Source organism: Curcuma longa, chromosome 8 (genome assembly GCF_044706935.1).
Source record: "Curcuma longa cultivar G26 ecotype Majalengka, Jawa Barat chromosome 8, ITB_CL_G26_1.1, whole genome shotgun sequence".
Taxonomy (NCBI): Eukaryota; Viridiplantae; Streptophyta; class Magnoliopsida; order Zingiberales; family Zingiberaceae; genus Curcuma; species Curcuma longa.
In genome coordinates this window covers 10,860,965-10,885,755 of record NC_133868.1, presented here as the reverse complement: position 1 = coordinate 10,885,755, position 24,791 = coordinate 10,860,965, and the positions used below count along the sequence as shown (strand labels likewise).

Sequence of the window (24,791 nt, the reverse complement as noted above, 5' to 3'; positions counted from 1 at the left end):
TGTAAATAAACATTCTGAAATAAAAATCATATTTGATCAATATTTGCATTTAGTTTTTATGCAAGTGTCCATTTAATCTATATTGTAGATAAACATGGTGTGCGGAGAGTCACACACAGAAGACCATGTTATCAGTTCCTTATAGATTATAAACAGTGTTCACAACCAAGATGGATTGGACAAACCATTGGATTGGTTGTAGTGTAATTTGGTCTTAGTCTGTCTTGACTATAGAATTACACTAGTACACTAAGTGTGTATTGAGCAGGACCATCTGAGGATTGTTCGATTTATACTGACTATATAATCGAACTAAACCTCTGTTACTATAGATGTACATACTCTTAATCCCGATATAATAACAAACACATGTACTTAGTATGTAATTCTTTGATTCATCAAAGGGTGAGGTTTAGATCGATAGATCAAAAGGCCCGATGAGTTGGGAAGAAGTATTATGTACATGGTGTGTTGTTGATTATAGAAGGAAACTGTGTCCTATAATCTAGGTTGATGATGTCCCCTTGAGGAGCTCATAAGGATTATCATGTAAACCCTGCAGGTGGACCTTGTCCGCATGATAATAAGGTTGAGTGGTACTACTCTTGGATTAGAAGTTGATTAAATTCGAGTTGTCAGTAACTCATTTAATTGACGGACATACGATATCTTAAACACAGGGAGACTAATGTACTTATAGTAAGAAGGAGCCCATATTATAATATGGGATTGGTGCGGTAGTGCAATAATAACTCTCTAGTGGAATGAGTTATTATTGATAGACTTAAGCTGTGTGTTCGGTGAAGAACATGGGAAGCTTAAGCCATCAGGAGACCAAAACCAATTCCTCCTCTAGGTCCCTGCTGTAGCCTCTGGGAATCCTCAAATCCACCTTGGAAGAATTCGTGAAGAAACCAGACATTCGAACCCATACAAGGAAGTGTAATCGATCAGCTGATCGATTACACACCTTGGTAATCGATCAGCTGATCGATTACCAAGCTCCATGGGAGATCGACTGGTAATCGATCACTTGATCGATTACCATGCTGGTAATCGATCACCTGATCGATTACCAGGCTTAATGAGGAAAAGTTACGATGTTTAATCGATTCCTTGATCGATTAAAGCCTCTGGGTTCGAATTGGAAACTTCCGAAATCATACCAAATTCTCCGATCGGATTAAATCCAATCATACCAAGTTTATGATTTAAATCATACCATATTTATGATACAAATCATATCATATTTGGGAGATGGCTAGGCTATAAAAGAAGGGGCTTGCAAAGGCTTGAGACACACGACTTAAACCTTTAGTGGCCGAGAGTCTCTGGTCGGCAGCCACACCTCCCCTTTCCTCTTCTCTTTTCTCACAAAGAGAAGGAAGGAAAGTTTGCTAGCCATCGGAGAGGAGAATTCTGGTGGAGAAATTCTCGAAGGATCGTTGCCCACACAACGTTCGAGAAGAGGAGAGGAATACAGCAGAAGATCAAGAGGTCTTCGGGTACAAACTTCATAAGATATAATTTAATGTTTCCGCATAAGTTAAATTATCCCTTTTATATTGGATCCTGTAAACCAAACACAAGAGCCCAATGATCTAAATGCGTCGATCAAACTTCGTTTGATCGACTATGAGGGCAACTTGAGATCGTTTCCGAAAAAAAATTTTGTTCTGCAAGAATCTACCGGAACGGTTTTTCAAGACTTTCCCATCACCAACCTTGCTCAATTGTTCTTTGGAGAGTCCGCATTGCAAGGTTGTTGTGCTTTCGCATTCACTTGTGCCTTCTTGCATATATCCTTTAACCAATCCTTTGTAGAAAGAGGGAATTCAAGAGCATCCTTTAGCTTCTGGAATCCGTCTATAACACTAAACCAAATGTCAATGTCATTCATCAAATAGTATTTCATCCTACCTTTTCAATACGTGAAATCGTTGCCATCGAAGTAAGGCGGTCGTGCGGTGTTGTATCCCTCTTGAAACGCCATAAATAATTTCAGTTGAGCATTGGTTCTTCCGAAGGTAACCTGCTCTGATACCACTTGTTGGGATCGGTGCGTTCGCTAGAGGGGGTGAATAGCATTTTTCGATCTTTCTCTACGAGATAGTTAGCGGAAGCAAATAATAATAAGAAAGAAAAAGATCAAACGCTAACCCGTTTGATTTACTTGGTATCTACCTCAACGAGATGACTAATCCAAGGATCCACACACACAGCCAACGATTCCACTATGAAGAACCCTCCTTCTCAAAGCAAGCTTCGAAGACGGAGAAACATTTACAAATGATTCTTTCCTCATACAAGATTTATAATGAAGTTTTAGGAGGAAGAGAAAGAGTTTTTACAGTATTAGAGAGCTGTCAGAAAGATGAAAGAATCAAGTGTTAATGTCTTCAACGTTGACCGCTCTTTTTATAAAATTTCGTACATCAATCGACTGATGGACTTCAAACAGCTCTTTAATTCACATTTAATTGGACAGTTGTCACCCAACGGCAGTCTATCAGTCGACTGCTCAACGTCAGTCGACTGATAGCAGTCGACTGCACCACTCGACTAAACTTTCTATTTGGACCCAATCGACTGCAGCTACAGTGCCAGTCGACTGATGCTTCTGAGTTCGCTTGTGTGTGTGCTTCTGATCAATCACCAGTCGACTGCTCAAGCTGAAAACTTCCCTTTCAGCTTATTTTTCACCCCTTAGCCTTGACGCAAGTCTTCAAACGCCTTCCACAAGCCTCGTGCACTTCCTTGCACTAGCTTAAGACGTTTCCCTCAGCTTCGTCGTGCTAAGTCTTCCCTTGCCAAGAGGCCTCGCCTCTGGGACTTCATCCTTTACCAAGAGGCCTCGCCTCTGGGACTTCATCCTTTGCCAAGAGGCCGCGTCTCCGGGACTTCACCAAATGTCAAGACTTCATTCCTGGACTTTCTTGTGAACTCAAATCACACATGTCAGATCATAAACATTGCCTAACTTAAACTGATTTAGCCAAACATTAAAATCTAAATCACTTGGGGCAAAATTACACCAATAAATTTTTGGCGGTCAACTTTTGACCACCGATATAGAACAAATGGTTAGAAACTCTTTCCGATATTGATGGAATATTCTCTGGGAACTTCACAAGCTTCCAACAATGAATCACAATAACAATCAGACGTTCCGATGCTCTAGCAACAACTCTGACACTTTAACAGCGAACTAACTTCTGATTTCGAACCGACTTCCGATTGCGAATCGACTTCCGATAGTAAATCCTGACCGTAAACCCGACAATAACCTGGCAGTGGTTTTGATATTCTGGTAGCATGTCCAATGCTTCGACGGCTTCACAAGCCAGCTTCGGCGAATCCCTTTCTCGCGTGAAGCAGCAAGCGATTCCAGAGAGGGAGAAAATTCTTTTCTCGCAGGAAGCAGCAAGTGATTCTAGAGAGGGAGAAAACACTCTTCTCAAGAGAAACAACAAGCGATTCCAGAGAGGAAGAAAATCCTTTTCTCGCTAGAAGCAGCAAGTGATTCAAGAGAGGGAAGAGGACGACGTCGGTAACCTTCTCCCACGATTGGCCATAGTGACCAGAAAATCAAAATCGCGATTCGAGAAGGCCTACTCTCGCATGATCGAGATGAAAGGGATGACAGTAGGGAGAAGCAGAGGTCGGTGCTCGGGAGAAGCAAGTGCTAGTGGCGCTTGCGAGGATAGGGCGACTCTCAGGAATGATCGTCGCACCCGTGAGAAGAGAGGTCTGCATCACACCGTCGAGAAGCTAGGGATGGCGGTTGGTTTGCTCTGCTTCAGGGAGAAGATGGTCGCAAAGAAGGGTGGCTCTCAGATGTGGTCATCAGGCTCAGGAAATGAGGTGCACTGCCATGTGATCAGGAGTAAGAAGATGGGATTTTAGGGAAAATCATGATTTTGAGAAGCTACAGTTGCTTCTCAAAATTAGGGGAGGCGGCTATTTTTATCTTCATGCGGAAAAAACCACACCTTAAACCCAACTCATAGCTGGCTTAGGTTTTATTAATTTAGGTTACTGTAGCTAATTAGGGTTAGTTGTGAGAGAGGGAAAAATAGATGGATGTGATTGATCTTAACCTTTAAGAGTTAATTTTAATTGTCCATATCTCCATCAATGTTATATCCTATATAACATCTTCTATTGGGTTTGGATCCAATCCAAAACCCCATCCCTTAGCTTAACACCTAAAACTCATATGTCGATTATTTCAGTTTGATTCAAAATCAAACAAAGTTGGTTCAAAACTAAATCATCTGGTTCAATAAACAAAACACCTCCAATCTGAACCAAACCAGTTTTGTTCATTTTATCTTCACAAGACGAAGCCCACCATCACTTTCGATCTGCCAAAATATCTTCCATCAAGAACTAAACTAATTTGGTTCATTTCATCTTCTTAAGACGAAGTCCATCATTTTTATCTTTGTCTGGTCCAATCAGACTTTATTTCTCTTGATCTAAGAATCCAATTCTCAAATTTATTTTAAATTCTTCAGAAAACTTGTAGTGCGTGTGACCCAATAACTTTTCGATTATGTTGGTCATCCATAATTAACCATTAATTGCAGAACGATCATAAGTGACACCTAATAGTACATCATGATCCCTAATTAATTAAAAATCAATGATTAATTCCAGAACCATTTTTAAACCCTTCAACAGCTAAAATAAAATGTGTTTCATTCCTTTCACCATCTTATACCTGCTTAGTTTAAGACATGTCTATTTGTGTCAGTCCCTACTAAGCTGACTACATCACACCTAGCCCAAGCTTGCTTTTTTGTCCTGTGGATTCAAGTTACTTGTACATGTATCCAAGAGTGTCACACTCTTGACATGTAATATTTTAGCCAAAGACTTTCAGCAATAATCCTAACAAGCGATCGTAGGGTATACATCTCCTTTTTCAAGGAGCGATGATTCCTTTATGATCCATTTAAATATTTTTCAGCATTTCGACTTATACCCAATCACCCCGGGTTTACACCTCCTTAGAGATGTTTATTTAAAATGTCAAAGGATAAGTCTCCATGATCAAGGTGACTTGAATACCACAAGTCAAAGGAATCTCGCACTTAAGCTGCACTGAGATCTTCATTAACATATTTATAGAATCATATGAAGTCTCATGGCAGATCACTCCAATGACCTAGTTACTTTTAACTAGTATCCACGTTACTCTCAATATCCAATATCTCCAGCCAGCAAAAGCAGTTGCTTGGTAAACTAAAGAGTTTAAAATATGCTAGTCTCAATAGAATTAATGACGTCTGTGCTCATCAATTGCTTGACTAGAAATAATTTTAATACATCCATAATTACACATGTAGAGATGCTCACTAGTTGTGATTCAATCACAAATTCTTTCATGCTATGAATCGTATTACAGATATTCAATAAATGAGTTTAAGATCCAATCAAACATAAAAAAAAGTGCACTCAAATAGTGAATTTCTACTTATCTAATAAATAATATAACCATAAGGCGATTTGTTTTAGGACACATCTCAAATATAACAACTACCTCTTTTTTTACTTCCAGATTAATAGATAGAGGATATATTATGTCGACTACCCTTGCGTCGTTCAAAGATCAATGCTTACTGATCCCGTTTGCTATCAATTATTTTAGTGTTTCCTTTTTGTTATTTTATTATTTTAGTTGTTCTTTTCTACTATTTCGGTTTGCTTTTTTTTCTTTAGAACCTCAAAGTTTTAGTTATAAAATGTTACCTTATCTAGTTTTAGCTTGTACACATGATCATGCATACATGCAATAACATTTAAGAAATTTAGCATTTTTATGGTGTGGACTGAATTTTGTTGCTAGTCTTTCTTATGTTATCACTAGGAGTACCATCCGATCTAGCAAACAAGCATACTCTTGGGGCGTGGTATTAGTAATGTTCTATCCAATAGCATGAAGACCATTGAGAATTTCTTTAAAGCACCCATGAAGTTAACTCACCATTCTCCTTCTTTTATTTGACAATTTTGCAATTGATTTAAAAATAAACCACACTTAGCTATTCTAGAATATCTTGTACCTTCATGATGCTCAATGAGCTCCTCCCATGGTTCCTTTGCGTTCTTGAAAGTTCTAACTTAGTTGAGTTGGTTTGAGGCTAGTCCACTTCTCAAACTTAAGTACATCTCCATCATCAGTTGTTGGGATGTGAAACATTTCTTGTCAGCAAACCAAGTCGTGATATCCTTCATCAAATAATATTCCATTTGGCTTCTACAATATGCGAAGTTGACTCCATCAAAGTATGGTAGTCTTGTAGTGCTAAACCTCTCTTGAGTGGCTATCTCCTTCAAAATCAATGCTTCTTCAGGTGGTTAGTCCTACTTGTGAGATCAAGGAGAGGGTAGGGGTGAATTCCTAATTAAATTTCTACAAAACAAAGTTAATTGCAATGGAAACAATAATATATATATATATATATATATATATATATATATATATTCAATTAAATTGAAAAATTAAGAACCTTCTCTCTTTATTAGTAAGGAGCTAAAAGTGGAAAAGCCTATCTTATAATTCCCTATTATAAGATGAAGAATTTTGGAAACTAGTGAATCTTACAGGGAACACAATTACAAGAAAAGAAAATTTTGGAACTTTAGAGCACTTGGGGAGATAGAGTTTCATCAATAAGCCTCTCCCTTATTCTTCTGAGCTTTGCTTTGACCTAATAAGTAGCCTTATCCTCTCTCCTTGAAATCAATCTTTCTAGGTGAGTAGCTGATTGGTTAAGCAGCATCATTAGTCAATTGTTGTCAATGATTTGATAACTGCGTGTTACTTTTTCAACATTAATAGTAAATTAAGTTATTATCATTTCACTCATCAATTGACCGCTAGACAACCTCTAATCGACTGATGTTTAGCAGTCGACTAAGTCAACTGATCTTTTAGTCGATTGAGAGATCTTTAGTCGACTAGTACATCTTCTCAACCACTTTAAGTTTGAGATTGTGCTTGCCTTTTCTTCTCTAAGGCATTAGCACTTCCTTGCTAACTTGACATTGGTGTAGAAGGTTTTCTAGATTTCAAGGACTTCCTCTAAGCCAAGAAGCTCTTTGCTTTTGCAACTTCCTCTTCATGCTCAATGCTCAATCTTCGACCCTTTAGAACTTCATGCATTTGCCTATGTCTAATCCTTGGGATCTGTTGGAACTTATTGGCATGCCTAGCATTCAGTCTTTAGTCAATTAAGATTTTCTTTGCCTAATATTTGGTTGATGTCAACTTATTGGGACTTCTTCCATGCCAGTGCTCACTTGGATTTTCTTTGCTAAGAACCTTCTTGAACTTTTTTTGTTATACTTGTAACTCATTCGAAGTTTATCTACATCTATACACTTGATATTCATTTGGGACAAACAATATTAACTTAGACATTACCCATACATCATAACCACATGTATACATGCTAGGGTATGATTGTATCAATAATCACGAGCTCTCAAAACTTTGTGTATCTATCCAAAATAATAAATAATACGTAACTTAAATCCTTTGCTCATATATCAAAATTCAAGGTTATACTGAACCCCTTCTAGCATGATTGTACCAACATAGGCTTGTAAGATTCAAACATCTTTGACTAATGGGCTTTAGTTGATGTATTCGTTTTATAGTCGACAACCTTTAAACCTATTGCATTGTCTTCACTTGCTCCTTAAGACAACTTAAAACACTAAAATAAGTGGTAACCATACCTTTGTAGAAGTTTCCATAAGAAATCGATGAAGGTTGAAGCGAAATCAAATACTAATGAATAAAGAGAGACGATAACAAAGAGTAAAAACTAGATTTTCTTTGAAAGAGCATATTGAAAATGATTTGGCTTAAAAATATCGATCATTAATGGTCTCTAACAGTTGAACCAGTAAAAAAAATATGAATGTTTAAAGTATTAAAATAAGGGTGTGAGGGCTCTTTTAATATTATTTGAAAAAGAAAATAATAATAAAAGAATAGTATTTTAATTTTTATGTTTTTATGCATATACTTTTTAAAATAACTTTTAAAATTTAATTAGTTTTCAAAATCATTTTAATTTTATGATTTTTTAAATAAATGGTGCTAATAAATAAAAAGAATAAAATATATATTTTAATAAGAAAATAAAATTTTTAGAAATGTTTAACATTAAAATGTCATTTTAAATATATTAAATATTTGGAGCGTTATAAAATTTATCGAATAATAATAATAATAATAATAATAATAATAATTCGTGACTCTGCCACCTCTCTATTTATCGGCCCGCCCTCTGCACCCCAGCACCTTGCCGTTTCGACCGAAGCAAGGGCTTCGTGCAACCATGTTCGGGACCCCGTCGGCTTCGTCAACTCCAGCCTTCGGCACGCCTTCTTCCTCTCCTGCCTTCGGTTCTTCTCCGTCTTTTGGCGCGCCTTCTTCCTCTCCGGCTTTTGGAGCGCCTTCTTCCGCTCTGCCTTTCGGCGCGCCTTCTTCCGCTCCGGTCTTCGGCACCCCTTCGTCCACTCCAGCCTTCAGCACTCCGACCTCAAGTCTGCCGTTCGGTACACATCCATCCACACCTGCCTTTGTTACGCCTTCATCCATGCCCGCATTTGGAGCGCCTTTGTCGGCGCCAGCCCCTTCCCCCCTTTTCCCACAGCAGTCGCAGCAGCAGCCGTTTACAATCCAGCCGGCTCCCCTCCCCTTTGGAAATCCTCAGATAACGACTCAAATGGCTCCCGTCGCTCCCGTCCGGCTTTCCCTCGCTGATCGTGACATCCACGTCAGTGCTTCGCAATAAAATTCACTACGCTGTATTCATTGTACAAAAGATAGAGTTTCCAGGATCAAATCGTTCTAAAAACTACCACTTCTTGGTTTGTTTGCAGGCAATCATAGATGCTTACAAGGATGAGCCGGGGAATGCTAAGTACTCCTTTAGGGTCAGATGCTTCTTCTCCAGTTCTTCGTTCATTCTACTTTCATATTGCTTAATCATTTATCTATTTGATAAATTTTGCAGCATTTGCTGTTAAGCGTCACAGATCATGCCGCACGGGTGAAACCGTTTGGTGCATCTGATGTGAGTTGTTTTATTTTAGTATTATTATTATTTTTGGGTTTGCTTTTTTTTTCTTTATAGGCAAACCTAAGGTTGTCAGATCCTAGTTCAAATGTTTAGTTCGGAATCACAGATCTCCTGGGCAGAGGCAATGAGGAAGCTGGAGGGAATGGACAGTTTAGATAGAGACAGGTTGTGGCCTCAACTTGTACAGGGCTTTAAAGATCTATCTGATCGCCTCAAGGTATAGTGTGTCTTCTTCAAGAGCTTATTATCATTATGCAGGATCAAGGTATTGTTGCAGTTCTTTTCCATCACGTAATTTTCTTTTCACTAAATCGAGATCATATCCTCATACTTTCATTCTTGTGCTAGTGTAACCACCAATTGTTGTCAGACTTGATCTTTCCTTGGACATCTCAAATTGGGAATTATTCTTTTAGATTTATGTGTAGCTAGAAGTTATGTTTTTGAGTCATGGAATTGTTTAAGGAAGCACACGCTCTCAAGTTTGCATTATAGAAGTGTGGAAAACTTTAAGTATACTACATGTTTTTGAACTACGTCATTAAGAATGTCTTGTTTGCTAAGAGTACCAAGTAATTTAGGTGCATGTGTGTGTACATAGAAAAGTCACTGTGGTCAGTGACACTATGGGCCTATAGCTACAGTGGGAGAAAAGCTTTCACACATTAGACTTTACTAGGATGGATAGCATAGAGTTGCTATATTTCTTAAAATGGTTTCATATTCTATGACACTTGCATATGTCAGTGATATTATGGTAATCTTAAGTTGTACACATTTTGAATTGATGTGACTTCAGGAAATCGCTAGATATATCAAAACCTTCAGCTTTGCCGCAATGAATAGACAACTGAACTTGCATGAAGGCAAGGATGTCAATAAGCCTTGGAATCTAGATCTTGATATTATGTCATTTTATTGAGAAATCTTTCCTTTGATGAAAAGAAGTCACTATGGTTGTTAAGACTATAGTGATCTTACCTCAACATGTCTTTGTGCTGTCTTAAACTTCTACTTTTGAATTATTTCAGGAGTATAATTTGCTTGAATTACTGTGTTAGTTTGTTTATTTTCCTTTGAATTATTTTGTTAGAATATGTTTGTTACGTTGTTAGGATCTTTGATGGCAACTTTGCTGAACTACCCAGTCCATTGGGCCATCCGACCTGAACAAACCATCTTATCTGATCAACTCATCAAAGCGCCATAACTGCTCAACCTGCATGATCCAACCAATGCACTGAATCACTTGACCCACTTGATGATCACCTGATAAGCCTACCCAACTCCCATCCATAATATATATTTTTTGGATGGTTGAGTAAAGAAAGCATATGTATTATTTGAAAAATAGAATAAATAAGAAACCGTTATTCTTGTGTCTGCAGAAGCGCAATTCCATGGAAAAACTCCAATCTTCATAATTTCTTTAACTTTAGAAACCAAGATACATATATATGCAACATATATTCACATTGATCATGTAGTAGCTGCTATCAGCATTACACCTGAAAATTGGCTACACCGACATAAAATATAAAGAAATTTTCTTACTGAAACAGGAAAAATTTAACTATCATAAAAGTTAAAATTTACCTCCCAAGTTCTCTCGGACAGCAATAAATTTCAGACACACATTTTTCAGTTGAACACATTGGTGTTGTTCTGCAAGAGCCAAGGTTGTTGCTACTGTATCTGCAGTGATCCCATCACACAGTTTCACTTCACATAACAACCTCAGCCTCTCTAGACCATATCTATCAGCGGCAGCCAATAAATGCTGTATTATTATTGTGGATGTGGACATAGAAACTGAACCAATTAATTCATGAACATCAGGGAGTTCATCAGAATATATAAAACTAAGCATGGCCTGCAACACAGAAAGAATTCCAGTTAAAAGAGAGTTATGATTTAGCTTTGCACTTACTAGTCATGGGCTATTATTCTGTGAGAAATTCTGGTAGAAAAAAAAAGTGTAGGAGACGGATGCAAATTCAAGTGCTACTAAACCAAACTTCAAGTTAATGAATTAAGAGGTAGACTGAAAAAAATCAGCCCATACCATCCATGCAAATGTCTGAACAGCCGACAGCACTTACAACAGGACCATGATCATAGGACCAAGGTTAAGTCTGTGTTGCAAGAAAAATGTTTCATCTGAACCAGATCAGTCTTCAGATAGTCCCATTTAGTTTATGATACGGAGTGAAAAGAGCTATAATATCCAGTTTCAACTCTCACCAGTCACGTTCAGTGTAAATCCTTCTTCCCTCTTTTTAACCATACAATTCTTTCAGTAATCTCTAAATATCAACTCTCTAAAATCTCTCAACCCAGAAATCTCAAATTAATGCTTTCACAAAAAATAGAAATTCATACAGCAGAAGCATATATGTAGTCTATTTTGGTTCAAGCTACCATGACTAGATTTAAGTTCACTTACTATCATAATGCAAAATTTTTTACAAGTTAGGAGAAATTAGGAATTTAAATTTAATCATGAATCTGGTTGAAATGCAGCAGATTCATTCATGACTTCTGCAGGATGAGATCTGATTAATTTGGGCAAGAATCAGTATATTCCTGAGATCTGGTTGGATCAAAACTTCATGCTCAAATTGTTTATAATTCTCAGTCATTTAGAAACAAAATTTAATGTATGAAGAACAAGGGGAGGGCCTTGAATGCCCACAATTCTAGTCTAGATTATTAACACAAGAAAGACTGTCTATTTGGAACGTGTTTTTTTTTTTTAGATTGAACTTCTAGGTCATGCCTTATTTTCAATTTTTCGTAAATTTAAACTGGAGAATTATCTGCAGATGAATCCAATACAAGCTGATCATGCCTACTCTACATGTCTCTGTACCGATTTGTTATGATATCATAAACATCTGAAATAATCCAGTATGCATATTGTATGGGGATTTGAAACCTTGGTTCAAACAACCACAGATAAAAATACATATCACAGAAAATCAAGAAAGTCAACAATGAGATGTTAGTACCCTATTAATTAATAGTTTGTTAAAAATGATACATTTTGTTTCATAGATTTACCACAATGTCTTAGATAATTATTTCCATATGAGTATGCTATCGACTTCAGCAAGGATATATCAAAGGTCATCCCCCAAATTTAGGCAAACACCAAGATCAGTACTAAACGTCTACGAATTAAAAGACAAGAATGTGAGAGAACATTATTATAACTTGTTGTAGGGAATTCATATACATGAACAAAAGCAGAAGCCCATTAATATTGAACATAACCCTATTATTAGAAAAGGCCTAACAAGAATCCTTGAACCAAAGCCTAATCAATCCAGATTCAAACAAGATGAATTTGGAGATGCCACAATATGCACCTAGAATAGTAAATCCGGTAGTTATTTCTACTCCTAAATTGTACCATAAAAATTAATGGAAAAGTAGTATACATTCCCATATTGAAGATGAAGCAAAGGGATTGAACGACATGAGAGAATTCTTTTTCTGTAAAATCACATATATAGAGGGAATTCCTTTCTGGAAAGAGAAATGGATAAAAAGAATCATAGGTCCATCAACCATGTGGTGAACAATGATTACATGTTTTCCTTTATTCCATGAAGAAATGCCCTAGAAAAAAATACTATGATATAATTCATATGTTTAGCAAAGAAAAATACAGTTTCAGGCTACCACTTCTTATATATCTAAACAATAGTAGCATTTCTTTCATCCAACATTTTATCGTAATGTGATACAGTACACTTCAAAAACGTTCCAGGATGTAAACTTAGAAATTGTGATGTGATTACCTTGAACACAGGAGGTTCCACCTCATCTACTATTATTGTATCCACATGAGGATTCCCAATAAGACCAAAGAATTGAGCATTAAAGACCGGAGAACGAGCAGCAAGAATTTTCTTGTGCGCTTGAAATGTTTCATCCCCAACCTGGAAAACTATGTCAGAGCCAATGCCAGATGTTAGTAACTCCTTTAGGCATTGACCTAAGTCTGATGATGGTACATTGATGGAAAACTGAGTTGGTGTTTCAATACGATTTCTAACAACACCCACTGTGCAATGCATGACCAAACAATCATCCCTCAGATAGTCTGATGTTTCTAAAGCTGTTCTTCTGTAAAATCTCTTATATCCCCTAGTAAAATGACAAGAAAACAACGAGAATTTTAATCTAAGAACATGAAGAATAACCATAGTGTGATAATTACATCGGCAGGAAGAAAATAAAAAGGAAAGACAGTAAAAAAAGATTATAAGCTAGATAGAATGTTATGGTTGAGTGGTCTGATAGAATGGTGGAACCACAAACTGAAGACAAATATTGGAAACATATGTCTAGCAATCAGAAAGAACCTCATTATTTGCAATTAACTTAGAGAAACATTTCAAGGGTAATATCTGAAGATGGCAGTATTGAGAACATTGTTTGGAATGGATGCCCGGAAGGACTTGAGAAAGGGGCAACTCAAAAACATGTTTCTTGATATCCAACAAAGAACCAGAAAAGAGCATTGCTCTATTGATGAGATATTCACAATATAGAAACTGATATTGAAAGATTAGATCTGAGTGTTCAAAAGAAAAATAATATGAGAAACAAAATGACTCTATTTAGAGACATGACTAGTAGATAAATAAAAATTAAATCAATAAATACAACAACTTGAAGATGTTGGCTAGAAATAATTTTTCAAATTCAGTGTATTTTTACAATAATTCAAAGGATTATAATGAGCTTATACTATTTCACTTTCTTACGAAATTACTCATAGAACGAGATTAATGTGCATTGTATGTCACCAATATGTATACTGTAAGTGTTAGAATTCATATGCTCATGCATTCAGAATGACACCCAGTCTAATCCAACCAAATGCCACCCTCAACTCAATTTGAAGCACAGATAATGCTCCCCTTTTCCTTCTCACATTCCCTAGCCAGACTGCAGCAATAATATTTGGTTCCCTGCCTCTCATAATTCTTATTTTGCAATCTTCCATCTTCTCTTGACAACTATAATATATTCCAGTCATCCAGCAAATTCCACTCTACTAAATAGCACACTTGCTGCACTAGTTTATTCACTATAGAAATGCAAAAGGTGCCGTATCTTACAGCAAGTCAATGTGATTGCACGACCTCCCCTCCGCCCCATAAGTCTCCTCTTTTCCCCCTCTTCATAGTCAGCACAAACTGTAGATCAGGCCATAATTGCACTCTGCTCTACAATTTTAAATTTTCTAAAATTGATCTCACCAATATCCAAGAGCCGACCCCAAAACTAAATGTGGCAATCACCACAATAATCCGTCCCCAGCTCCCCTAATCAACATTAATGCTTCCACCTCAACTAACAGTCATCTGCAATTTTCAGCTTGTCCTTTGCTACATTGATGTTATCCAAGCTTCTGTGAATCAGTTCGACTTTGATGTTGTATAATTGGTATTATTCAATCTCAGTATTAATTACCCTTTTCACTTTATCATCCTCAAACTTTAACATGACCCCTCATCCATGTCTCGTATGACAACTGCACTCCTCCAATCATCACAAGCCACATCCATCTGCAAGGAAAAACAAACAAACAAAAAAGAGCAGCAACTAAAAAAGATATTCTTATGTTGCAATAGGAAGAAGAAAAAAACAACCACGGAAAAATAGAGAAAGAAACTATCTACTCATCACCCTGCTTCCCTCCACCTCTTCCTATCTATCTCCACTCTTCCATTACTATTTTATGTCCTGTGTTTATCCTCTTCACCACTGCCACCTCCTTCCAATGTCAGAGTTGTTTCTCCTCTTCCGACAACTAGAAGCAAAGAATCATCTTTGCCAGGGAGGCATTGAAGTTGCCCAAGATCCTCCTCTTCAACAAAACCACACAAAGGAAGAGAGCTGGTAGCAGCGACAAAAAAATTACAAATCTTGAAGCTATGATTTTGAAGCAACACTGCATCTTCCTCTCTCCTATTCCTTAATCTTGCTTAAGGTGATGCATCACTAGGTTTTTTCATTTCACAATCAATTTTATATTCTATTAGTCTTTTGGAAAACCATCTGCATAATTTAAGATGAGCTAAATTATTGTATATAACTTTCAATATTTCTCCTCTCAGAGTTAATGCTGAATATAAGACATATGCTATCTCTCGTGGCATTTTTCCCCCTCCAAGTATATCAGCCAAAATTTTTAGCATCCTCCTGACATTTCTCCTCTCCCAAATTAGGTCTTAGAATGTTAATTTCAATTCTTTGGTCCATATAACTTTTATCTGCAGCTCGATCAATCATCATGCTCTCTCTCATCTCCCAAGTCAATGTCCAAATTTTACTAAGACTCTTCTATGTCATTTTCTTCTCCTCACAAAATAACATCAGGCATTACTCATATTCTCTCAATTTTACCTTGTTTATGTAAAAAAAAACATTATTGGACCCTAGTCTATCTATTCTTGTTGCAACACTTGATAAACAATTAAGGATGAAAATGTTTTGAAACTGAAATCAACTCAGCCAGCTCCAATTCCAAAGCATTGTATCTCAGAGTCTCTCAACCATGGCGCTTGAAGAGAATGAATAGTATTTTAAAATAAAAGAGTACAGTGTTAAAGAGTAAAATAAAACAACCTTAGCTAAACTCAATCCACACATCTCAGTTTCCTATTGTGAGGCGAGAATCACTTTGCTATATACTCTAAGCCTCTGCAAGATTATTCAAATAAACAAGAATTGGAGTATATAGATAGTAGATAGAGGGAAGAAAGTCAAACATTGGCAGTAACATCGGCCTGGCAGCATCAGAAGACTATAAAAGGAAATATATGTATATTATATATATAAGATTTGAATTTCCAGAGATGCAACACAGGACCTACCACATACTCCCCCTATACTTGAGCGTGTACGGGCCGCCCTCCAGCGCCCGCTCAAAATGACTGTGCACCTTGTGGTTTCCCTTTCCGCTCTGGTCGAGCATGGTGAGCTCGAAGAGTGCCCGGACGTCGGTACCTTCGCTGGCGAGGGCGATGAAGACCGACACGTAGAGGGAGTTGTCCTCGGGGTTCTTCCCGTCAGGGTAGAAGTAAATAGCCCACTGGTAACCCCCGACCTGGAAGGTATCGCTGGACATGTACTTCCCCGGTCCCATCCCCTTGGCCAGCGAGAACCCCTTGATGGTGTAGTCGTGCGAGCCGTTCACGGTCTCGCAGATCGATTTGGAGCGGGATACTTTGATCCCGTTCTGCTCTCCATGACCGACCTTCTTCTCCTCCTCCATTTCATTCCAGAAGCCGAAATTGGAAGGCCTTGCGTCCGCTCCGGCCTCCGGGGCGCCTGAACCCTAACCCTAACCAAAGGTCCTCCCGACTTCCACGCGAATCCGCGGACGAGGAAAATACGCGGGATCTGGAAATCGATCAGGTAGGAGGATATCGCGGAGGGTGAAGGGATGGAAGTCAATCGGAGCGGAGAAGCGGGGGAAAGCGAAGATGCCGACGAAGGGAGAGGGCGAGTCAGGTGAAGGGGGAGGAAATCAAACGGCCGACGGAGGACGAAGAAAAAAAAAAGATGGAATTAAAGTGCATCTTCAAATTAGAGAGATATAAACAACAATTGCCAAATTTGTTCTCGATGAGTTCATTACGTTTAATCGCATGTCAGTATATTTTAGAACGCTTAATCTGCTACTTTATTTAAATGTCTAAAATTTATAATTTTTAAATAAATTTATCATGACCAAGTCTAAATATACATGACAAAGTAATATATAAATGAATAATAAATCTCAGTCTAATTTTTTAATTTACACGTATGATGACTCATCCTTGATGATCTTATCAATTTTGTTTCATAGAAATTTTCCATTGACCATCAAGGTCGTAAAATTGCATCAGTGGTAGAAGAGTCTTATCAATTTGGAAAACTTTGCAGAAGAGTCTTACCAATTTGCAATTGGTGTTGGACCAATCCAGCTGTTGATGATGCCCAATATCTTTTGATTGCGATCCTCATTTAATAAAGTGAATATATAAGTTCAAAGGGCTCAGTGATCTAGTGTCATGCAGTTGTTTTAATTACATTTGATGACTCAATGTGGTTAAATTGATTTGATTAAACTCTCTAGGAGTTTTTATAGACCTAACCTCAACAACTCTATTTTGATTGGTTCAATTGATTCATCAAACAAAAGTAGTTATTATATAACCAATAATTCATAACGTAGTCGACTATATCTAATTTCAATAGATTGAAAGCTAAACAAAACTATTTTATTCTGTAGACTCTTGAATCAACTGGATATTCTAGTCAAATGAATACATTTGAAGCTCTAGACTTACTTGACTTACACTCTCACAAGCCTATATATGCAAATCTATAGAATTGAATTAGTTAGAGACTATAGCTCAATACATGTTCCTTTGTATAAGGATTCACTCAAGTCACTAAATAGTCACTGTTCCGGCCAATACATACATCGTAGATGGTTTCAACACTAGTTTAAGGATGGCCGACGTGCACGCTCTTGAGATGAGGTTGTGGAAGGGAAAGAAGAGACCTACAAAGCACTTCAAAAGAGGATTATAATGGCGCCGGGAGGGGGTTCCCGATAAGCCACTCCGACGCTTAAGTTAGGGTTCAGTGCGAGGAAAGAAGTTTAATGGCTTGGGGGAGTTAGAGTTTATGTGTGCGTAACTGTACCCACGGACATGAATTACCTTTTTATAGTAGTTGATCTCCGAAATATTAACAACCATTTGAGAAATATTTTTTATGGAAGAATTGGTTCTGTGTTTTCCGATTTAAACGGAATGATCGTGTCTCCAGATAAGAATCATGCGCCGATAGTTGATCCCGGATGTAGGAAGCGCACCGATACTGAGTCATGAGGTCGGACGTAATGTATGAAGTGTGCTCAGACCAAGTCATGAGGTCGGCGCATAATATATGAAACGTGCCCAGAAGTCATGAGGTCGGCACATGCTGTGGCAGATTGGAGCAGGAGGTCGGCATGCTGTAAGAAGCATGCCAAGATCGGAGCAGGAGGTCGGCACATGTTGTAGGAAGCATGCCGAGACCAGAGCAGAAGGCCGGCACATGCTGTAAAAAGCATGCCGAGACTGGAGCAGGAGGTCAGCTCATGCTGTAGGAAGCATGTCAAGACCGGAGCAGAAGGTCAGCACATGTTGTAGGAAGTATGTCGAGACCGGAGCAGGAGGTCGGCACATGTTGTAGGAAGCATGTCGAGACCGAGTCATGAGGTCGGTACATGCTGTGAGAGGTATACCGAGATCGGAGCGGGAGGTCAGCACATGCTGTAAGAAACATGAATCACATGCCGAGACCAGAGCAAGAGGTCGACACATGTTGATAGGAAGCATGTCGAGACCGGAGCAGGAGGCTGACACATGCTGTAGGAAGCATGCCGAGACCGAGTCATGAGATCGGCACATGCTGTAGGAAGCATGTCGAGACCGGAGCAGGAGGTCGACACATACTGTAGGGAGTATACCGAGACCAGAATAGGAGGTCAGGGGTTTATTTGGATTAATGAAATAACCTTTAACATTTAATCGATAATTATATTTACCCTATTTTCCTCATATTCCCTTTTACTTGACGTCCACGTAATCACTAAATAATCTCACCGGATCATAAGCCTCCCGAATTAGTTTAGTCGAAGGAGACGAAGTCCGATTGACTGGACTTGAGTTAGGTCAGAGGCCTTAAGTGGTATTTAGCAAGGTTTTTATTTTGATCGACTTAAGCTAATTAAAGGCATTCCCTTATCTTATGCTTTTTGAATTATTTATCAACTCACTCTATCCCTTGATTTGGCTTCCAACGGTGGAGATCCGGTGGCCGTTTAACTTAAGCTTGTAAACCTAACCCTTCCTTCGTCTTTCGCCCGATAGTATGAGTGATGGTATTCTATACTCTTCCATGTGATTAAAAAATTGAGTATTTTTTTAAAACTCATAATTATTATTCAAAAATTTACGGTGACCCGTATAGCAATATTTTTTTTTTAAAACCATAATGAATGCATAAACTTGCGGCACACTGGGCATTCAAGTTGACTTGTAATAATAATAATAATAATAATCCATTTGATAAGGTTGCACATCAAAAGAAATCACTTAATGTCCATAATAATATGACATACAATTACAAAATTATGGTTGATGCATCAAATATTTGCACTTCTATCTCTAACAAATCTTTCAAATTTGTAATAAGGGCTGAAAAATTTCCAACCTGACCTAACCCAAGATAGATTGTGAATTAAATGGATTAATTCATGAGTCCATCAAAAAATTAAAAAATTAAAAAAATATATAAAAATATTATAATTTTTAAATTTGGGTTGCAGATTAGCGAGCTAGCCCATGAGCTCATTGAGTCTTCCACTTTAGTTTTGAGTTTTAAAATTATTTTTTCTCTTCTCAATCCACGACCAACCTGAGCCTACCACGGAGACAACCCACTAGACCCACAACCTATGTAGGTTGGTCCGTTTAGGTCCGTTTTTAAATAGGTTATTAAAATTTTAACACAATCAATTTAAATTATTTGATGGAGTGAGTCAACCTAATAAATCTAATCTAAATTAACAACTCTAATGAAAAATTCTAAATATCTTGATAGGATACTTAAAAGCTATCATATGGTTTATTATAGATGTTGGTACAAAATTTTATTTATCATTATGGTAAGGAGTTACTAAAAATTAAATGATAAATCATATTCATACTTTATACCTAAGGATCATAGTAGATGAAATGCAAGAAAATAGTTAAGGAATAAACACCTTATTTTAGGTATTAGTCTTTTTCAATTTTTGTGCTTGTTAGATATGCTTGAAAATGAGATTATTGGTGATCAATTATACCATGGTGCTAGCAAATTCTCAATAATCAAGTATAAAAATAAAGATAGTATTACCACCAAGGATTCGAATCTCAATGAAGTCGAGATAATTTTCTCCTTCGTCATGACCAACTGTAATTTTCTCACCCGATTTACCTTTCTCATTCAGATGGTCATGGTTAGGTCGATTATCCCTCTTGATCTGGAACACCCACTTCCTTTGCGGTTTAAACCACATGGTTAAATCTAAATCATGGCTCATCCGACGGTTAGTCCGGTGAAGAGCAGATACCACTTGTTAGTACCGATGAAATCAAAATATCTCCACAATGGTATGATATTGTCCACTTTGGAAACCCTCATGTCTTTTGTTCTTGGGCTCTCCTCAAAAATAGTATTACCATGATTGATAAAAGAAATATTAGATAATCGAGCAAAAAATGCAAGTGCATTGTTTAAAAAAAAAATGCAAGTGCATTGTTTAACAAGTTAAACATCTTAATTTTTTTTTAAAAAAACATACATTTTTATACAATGGTCTTCAAAATACTTTTATTTACACAATTATTTGGCTATGTATTACTAATATTTCTATTGTCATATAACCAACAGAAAAAAAAGTATATTTACAGTATTACCCTTGGCAAACCCCCAATATAAAAGATTAGCCAAAATGCCAAAAAAAAAGGAATTAATAAAAGGATTGCCAAAAAAAGGAATTAAACAAAAGATACAATAAACGGTTTCCTGAATGAATCCGAATCCACAATAAACGTACTTCAAAGGCAGGGCGTGCCTTTACAATGATGGTGATACGTCACTTGCCTTCAGCTCAGGTGCATGCGGAATGGGCCCCGCATTTATTTAAATGATGACAAGGTACAACTAAGGGTTAGTCAAAGCCACGTATATCTATTGCGCTATTTGCTTTGCAGAGGAAAGCCCAGAGCCATAGCACGAGCACGGGCTTGACAGGCTGGCGATTCTTTCATTTCGTCGACGATTTATTTAAACTTCTCCACGGTCCGTTTCGTCCGACGGATTCGTGACTTGGAACCGGAACCCGGTTGAGCTCTTCTTCCACGTCGCCGTCTCAGGCCTCGCATCGGAGGCTCCGGCGATCTCCGCTCCGCCATGGCGTCGCTCATCGAATCGTGCTGGCGGGTATGGCTCTCTGTCTTAATATCTTGCATCGGATTTCATGATCGGCTCGACATTGGAGATCGATGCTGGCGATAGGCTCCCTCTTATGTCGCCGCCTCGATCATCTTGAAATCTGAGCGTCTTGTCGATGAATGTTCTTTAATAAATTGTTCTTGCAATCTGCATGTCGCTGCTTCTTTTTCTTTGCTTTCCACTATTGATTGTATCGAAGGTTTGGGTGGTCTCTACGTTTATCGGTTGTTCTTGAACGGGGTATTTAACTTGGCAATGGTTGTTCTCGAACGGTATCTTTGCCGGATGAAATAACGTATTTACGTAAATTTTAGAAGTCCTTTTTTTCTGTTACATTATTTGCCAGCGATTTGTCTGAGAGGTCTTAGGCTTTACGTTCAAAAGGTTTGGATTTCATCTTCTAAGTTTGCTATGTGATCGTGACGTCCGGTTGTCCGTATGTTTCTCAGTGTGTGTTATTCTGGAGTTGTTCTTTTTGAAACACTTTTAGAGTTGGTATTCGGATCTTGTTATCGGTCTTCTTGTGGCCATATTCTTACCATTTTGGATGCATGGTACTTTCTTTTCTTTTTCTTTAACAAGTCTTACTGATGACAATTAGATCTTCCATTTTGATCTCTGGATGGATTCCTTTTTAATATCGTTAAAACTGGAAGGCAGTCCACTGAAAAGATAAAAAAAAAAATCTATTGATGAGTGAACCAGAATCAACCTCCTTACCTCCAATGAATATGGACTTTTTAAAAAACCATTTAGTCTACCTATTTCACTTTTGATGGAGAAGGATAATGAGATGCTACCTTTCCAAATACTCTGTTCTTAGATCACTATGATGTTGCAACTATAATTTCTAACTTGCTCAATTGGAAAGTCATTTCATCTTGCTTTTATTGAGGTAGTTCAATAATGCAAAGATCAGCAAGTGATACTGTTCAACTTCTTCCAAGATTATAAGATTATTTTATTTTACGTGTTATATTGTAGTGCCCATGGGGTGGCTGAATCGTAAGTACTACTGGAATTTTAATAACAGTTGTGACTTGCATTTTCTTTCAGTGTATTGGAATTTGCATCGTGAGTACTTCTCTCAAGTTTGACTTCTTGAATATTAACACAATATAAAAAAAACATTAAAGACGACTGAAGGATTCAAGAGTTAGAGACTTGAAAGTTTAGAGTAGAAGATTCTAGGAGTGGTGGAGGGCAAAGAAAAAAAAGAGTCAATTTAATTTTTAAAAAAATTAATTGATTTGGTTATTACTAGTAATCTGGACTTGCATAGAACTTGAAGAAGGGATAGGATTCATTTTGTCAATCCTAAATAATTGGGACAAATATGGCTTGATGATCACAATGACAATGATGACATGTCTCTATTCGGTAAGTTATGGCCTTCTTGTGAGCATGTGGGTTTGGACTTTCTGCTAGATGTTTATTCTTATTTCTATCTTTACACTTAAAAAAGAAAAATGGTTTATATTAACTTAATTTTAGTGCCTAAACAATTAGTTAATTCCTTATAACATTTGGTCTTTGTTATGCAGTATCTTATCACACATTTCAGTGAGTTCCAGTTGGCCAGTGTTGGCACCTTCCTGATTCATGAAAGTGTATTCTTCTTATCTGGACTTCCATCTATATATTTTGAGAGATCAGGGCTTTTCAGAAAATACAAAATTCAGGTTGAATTTGTATTAAGATCACCTTTTATTTTAGAGTTCATTGAGTTTTGAATTATTTTTCTGTCTACTCTAGTATTATTTTCTGTTAAAACCTGTGATGACTTGTATATCTGCTTTTCTATTGCTAGAATTTCCTTGGTAACTATGCTCTGCTCTTGTCCAATTATTCTGAGAGTTATTACAAGAGTACAGAAAGGAATGAGTTTATCGTTGTTATTTATTCAGTGTTTTTCTGTTTGATTGTTGCATCTATAAACATTTTTCAGAAAAAGGTCAACACTCCAGAAGTACAATGGAGATGCATTTTGGGCCTAGTCCTGTACCACGTATGCGTCAACTTACCAGTCATGCTCATTTCTTATCCTACATTCAAATTCATGGGTCTGAGAAGCAGCCTTCCATTGCCACCCTGGTATTTCCAGCTTCTCTTTACTTGTCTATGTAAAGGGACATGCTAATTTCACATTGCATACATCTCAGATGATTTATGGAGGCATTTTAAGCTCTTACCTGATTCATGTATATGAGAATGAGGTTTTATAGCATTGATAAACTGGATCCTTAATTAACACAATAATATATTATATGCTTTTGTGCTTTCTTACAAGAAGCTTTTTTTTTCCTTGTAGGAGTGTTATTGTCTCTCAAATTATCTTTTACTTCATCCTGGAAGATTTCGTATTCTACTGGGGGCACAGAATACTACATACCAAATGGTTGTACCAGCATGTTCACAGTGTGCATCATGAGTAAGTCAAATTGCTTCTCTAAAGATTCATGTGTTAGCTGCTTCTCTAACAGCTAATGTGGTCTCAGACATGCTACGCCTTTTGGACTGACTTCTGAATATGCACACCCTGCCGAGATCTTATTCCTTGGCTTTGCCACAATACTAGGCCCTGCTCTGACTGGTCCCCATCTCTTTACACTCTGGTTATGGATGATACTTAGAGTCCTGGAGACAGTTGAAGCTCACAGTGGATACCACTTTCCATGGAGTCCCTCAAATTTCATTCCACTGTACGGAGGGTGAGTTTTGTAATGTCAATATCATTGATAATTTTCTAATGTTATGTGATATTAGTTTGATATCTTGATTGTTTCTACAGGGCTGATTTCCATGACTATCACCACCGTTTGCTTTATACTAAGTCGGGCAATTATTCATCAACTTTTATTTACATGGATCGGTGAGTAGAGCTTATTACTTTTTAAACTTGGTTAAATCTGCTCTGTTATTAAACTTCTTGAACTAACACACTTTCTAAAGCCATTTTTTTATCCTAAGCCCGGAGTATTTTATTTTTTTTACATTTGGATATATTCTAAAGTCATCCTTCTTAAACTAGAACGAGGAACTGTAATGGAACACACTTTCTTCATTTTTGTTTTACGATAATGTTATCAACAAAGTAGTAGTCTGATAAGGAATGTTTTTCTTCCCTCTAGTTGAATTAACACAGAATTTTTAGTTAACTATTGTTCTGTACTAGCAAATGTTATCCGAGATGCATGATATAAAACAAATTTTAGTTCTCTTGTCTACTATTCTTCCTTCATAGTCAGATCTACTGCAGTTCAATTGTTAATGCCCAGTTTGAGAGCATCATTTTTACGTTCAAATGTGTAATCTATCAGGTTGTTTGGCACCGATAAAGGCTATTGGAAGTTGAAGGCCCTTGAGAAGGTGGAAGGAAAGAAGTATTAAGTACTGAAATATATGCCGACACCTGCCTATTCGATCGCATCACAGCATCATCTGAATATAATGTGTCGTTTTATTTTTCATATTCCATGACACAAAAAATGATTTACAAATAACAAGGGCTTCCAAAGTGCCCTCGAGCAAAGACAATGCGCTAGTCATCTGCGTACTTCTTTTCTTGAAGAGTTGTCTTTGATTGTTGTGACAGCTTATAATTGAGTTGTAATGTTTGAG

General features: G+C 37.3%; 3 protein-coding genes across 4 annotated transcripts in view; 2 read left to right on the top strand and 1 right to left on the bottom strand.

Moving 5' to 3' along the window:
- Positions 1-16,689, bottom strand: part of LOC141833255 (BTB/POZ and MATH domain-containing protein 3-like) — a 17,856-nt gene extending 1,167 nt beyond the window's left edge. For both annotated transcript variants that reach the window (XM_074720655.1, XM_074720656.1), the window contains exons 1-3: positions 16,004-16,689; positions 12,914-13,262; positions 10,704-10,980 (exon numbers count right to left, since the gene is read on the bottom strand). In XM_074720655.1, the coding sequence (XP_074576756.1) occupies positions 10,704-10,980; positions 12,914-13,262; positions 16,004-16,404 (1,027 nt within the window). In that variant the 5' untranslated portion in view covers positions 16,405-16,689. The remainder of the gene's footprint in view (positions 1-10,703; positions 10,981-12,913; positions 13,263-16,003) is intronic.
- On the top strand, positions 8,342-9,330 carry LOC141833256 (nuclear pore complex protein NUP54-like). Its single transcript, XM_074720657.1, has 4 exons — positions 8,342-8,801; positions 8,908-8,961; positions 9,042-9,101; positions 9,214-9,330. The coding sequence occupies exons 1-4, from the start codon at positions 8,361-8,363 to the stop codon at positions 9,328-9,330; spliced, it is 672 nt and encodes a 223-aa protein (XP_074576758.1). The 5' UTR covers positions 8,342-8,360.
- A 4,439-nt stretch (positions 16,690-21,128) lies between the features above and the next one.
- Positions 21,129-24,560, top strand: LOC141833603 (very-long-chain aldehyde decarbonylase GL1-8-like). The gene is made up of 7 exons (XM_074721082.1): positions 21,129-21,158; positions 22,715-22,852; positions 23,119-23,264; positions 23,482-23,601; positions 23,669-23,881; positions 23,962-24,042; positions 24,491-24,560. Exons 1-7 carry the CDS (start codon positions 21,129-21,131, stop codon positions 24,558-24,560), a joined length of 798 nt encoding a protein of 265 aa, XP_074577183.1.
- Positions 24,561-24,791: the final 231 nt, after the last annotated feature.

What these genes read in the sequence shown, in the direction of transcription:
- LOC141833256 (XM_074720657.1), top strand. Translation starts at nt 8,361, where the DNA reads ATGTTCGGGACCCCGTCGGCTTCGTCAACTCCAGCCTTCGGCACGCCT. An exon ending in TCGCTGATCGTGACATCCAC is followed by an intron (nt 8,802 to 8,907) that starts GTCAGTGCTTCG and finishes GTTTGTTTGCAG; the next exon opens with GCAATCATAGATGCTTACAA. An exon ending in AACCGTTTGGTGCATCTGAT is followed by an intron (nt 9,102 to 9,213) that starts GTGAGTTGTTTT and finishes TCGGAATCACAG; the next exon opens with ATCTCCTGGGCAGAGGCAAT.
- LOC141833603 (XM_074721082.1), top strand. Translation starts at nt 21,129, where the DNA reads ATGGCGTCGCTCATCGAATCGTGCTGGCGG. An exon ending in TCATCGAATCGTGCTGGCGG is followed by an intron (nt 21,159 to 22,714) that starts GTATGGCTCTCT and finishes TTTGTTATGCAG; the next exon opens with TATCTTATCACACATTTCAG. An exon ending in TTCATTCCACTGTACGGAGG is followed by an intron (nt 23,882 to 23,961) that starts GTGAGTTTTGTA and finishes TTGTTTCTACAG; the next exon opens with GGCTGATTTCCATGACTATC.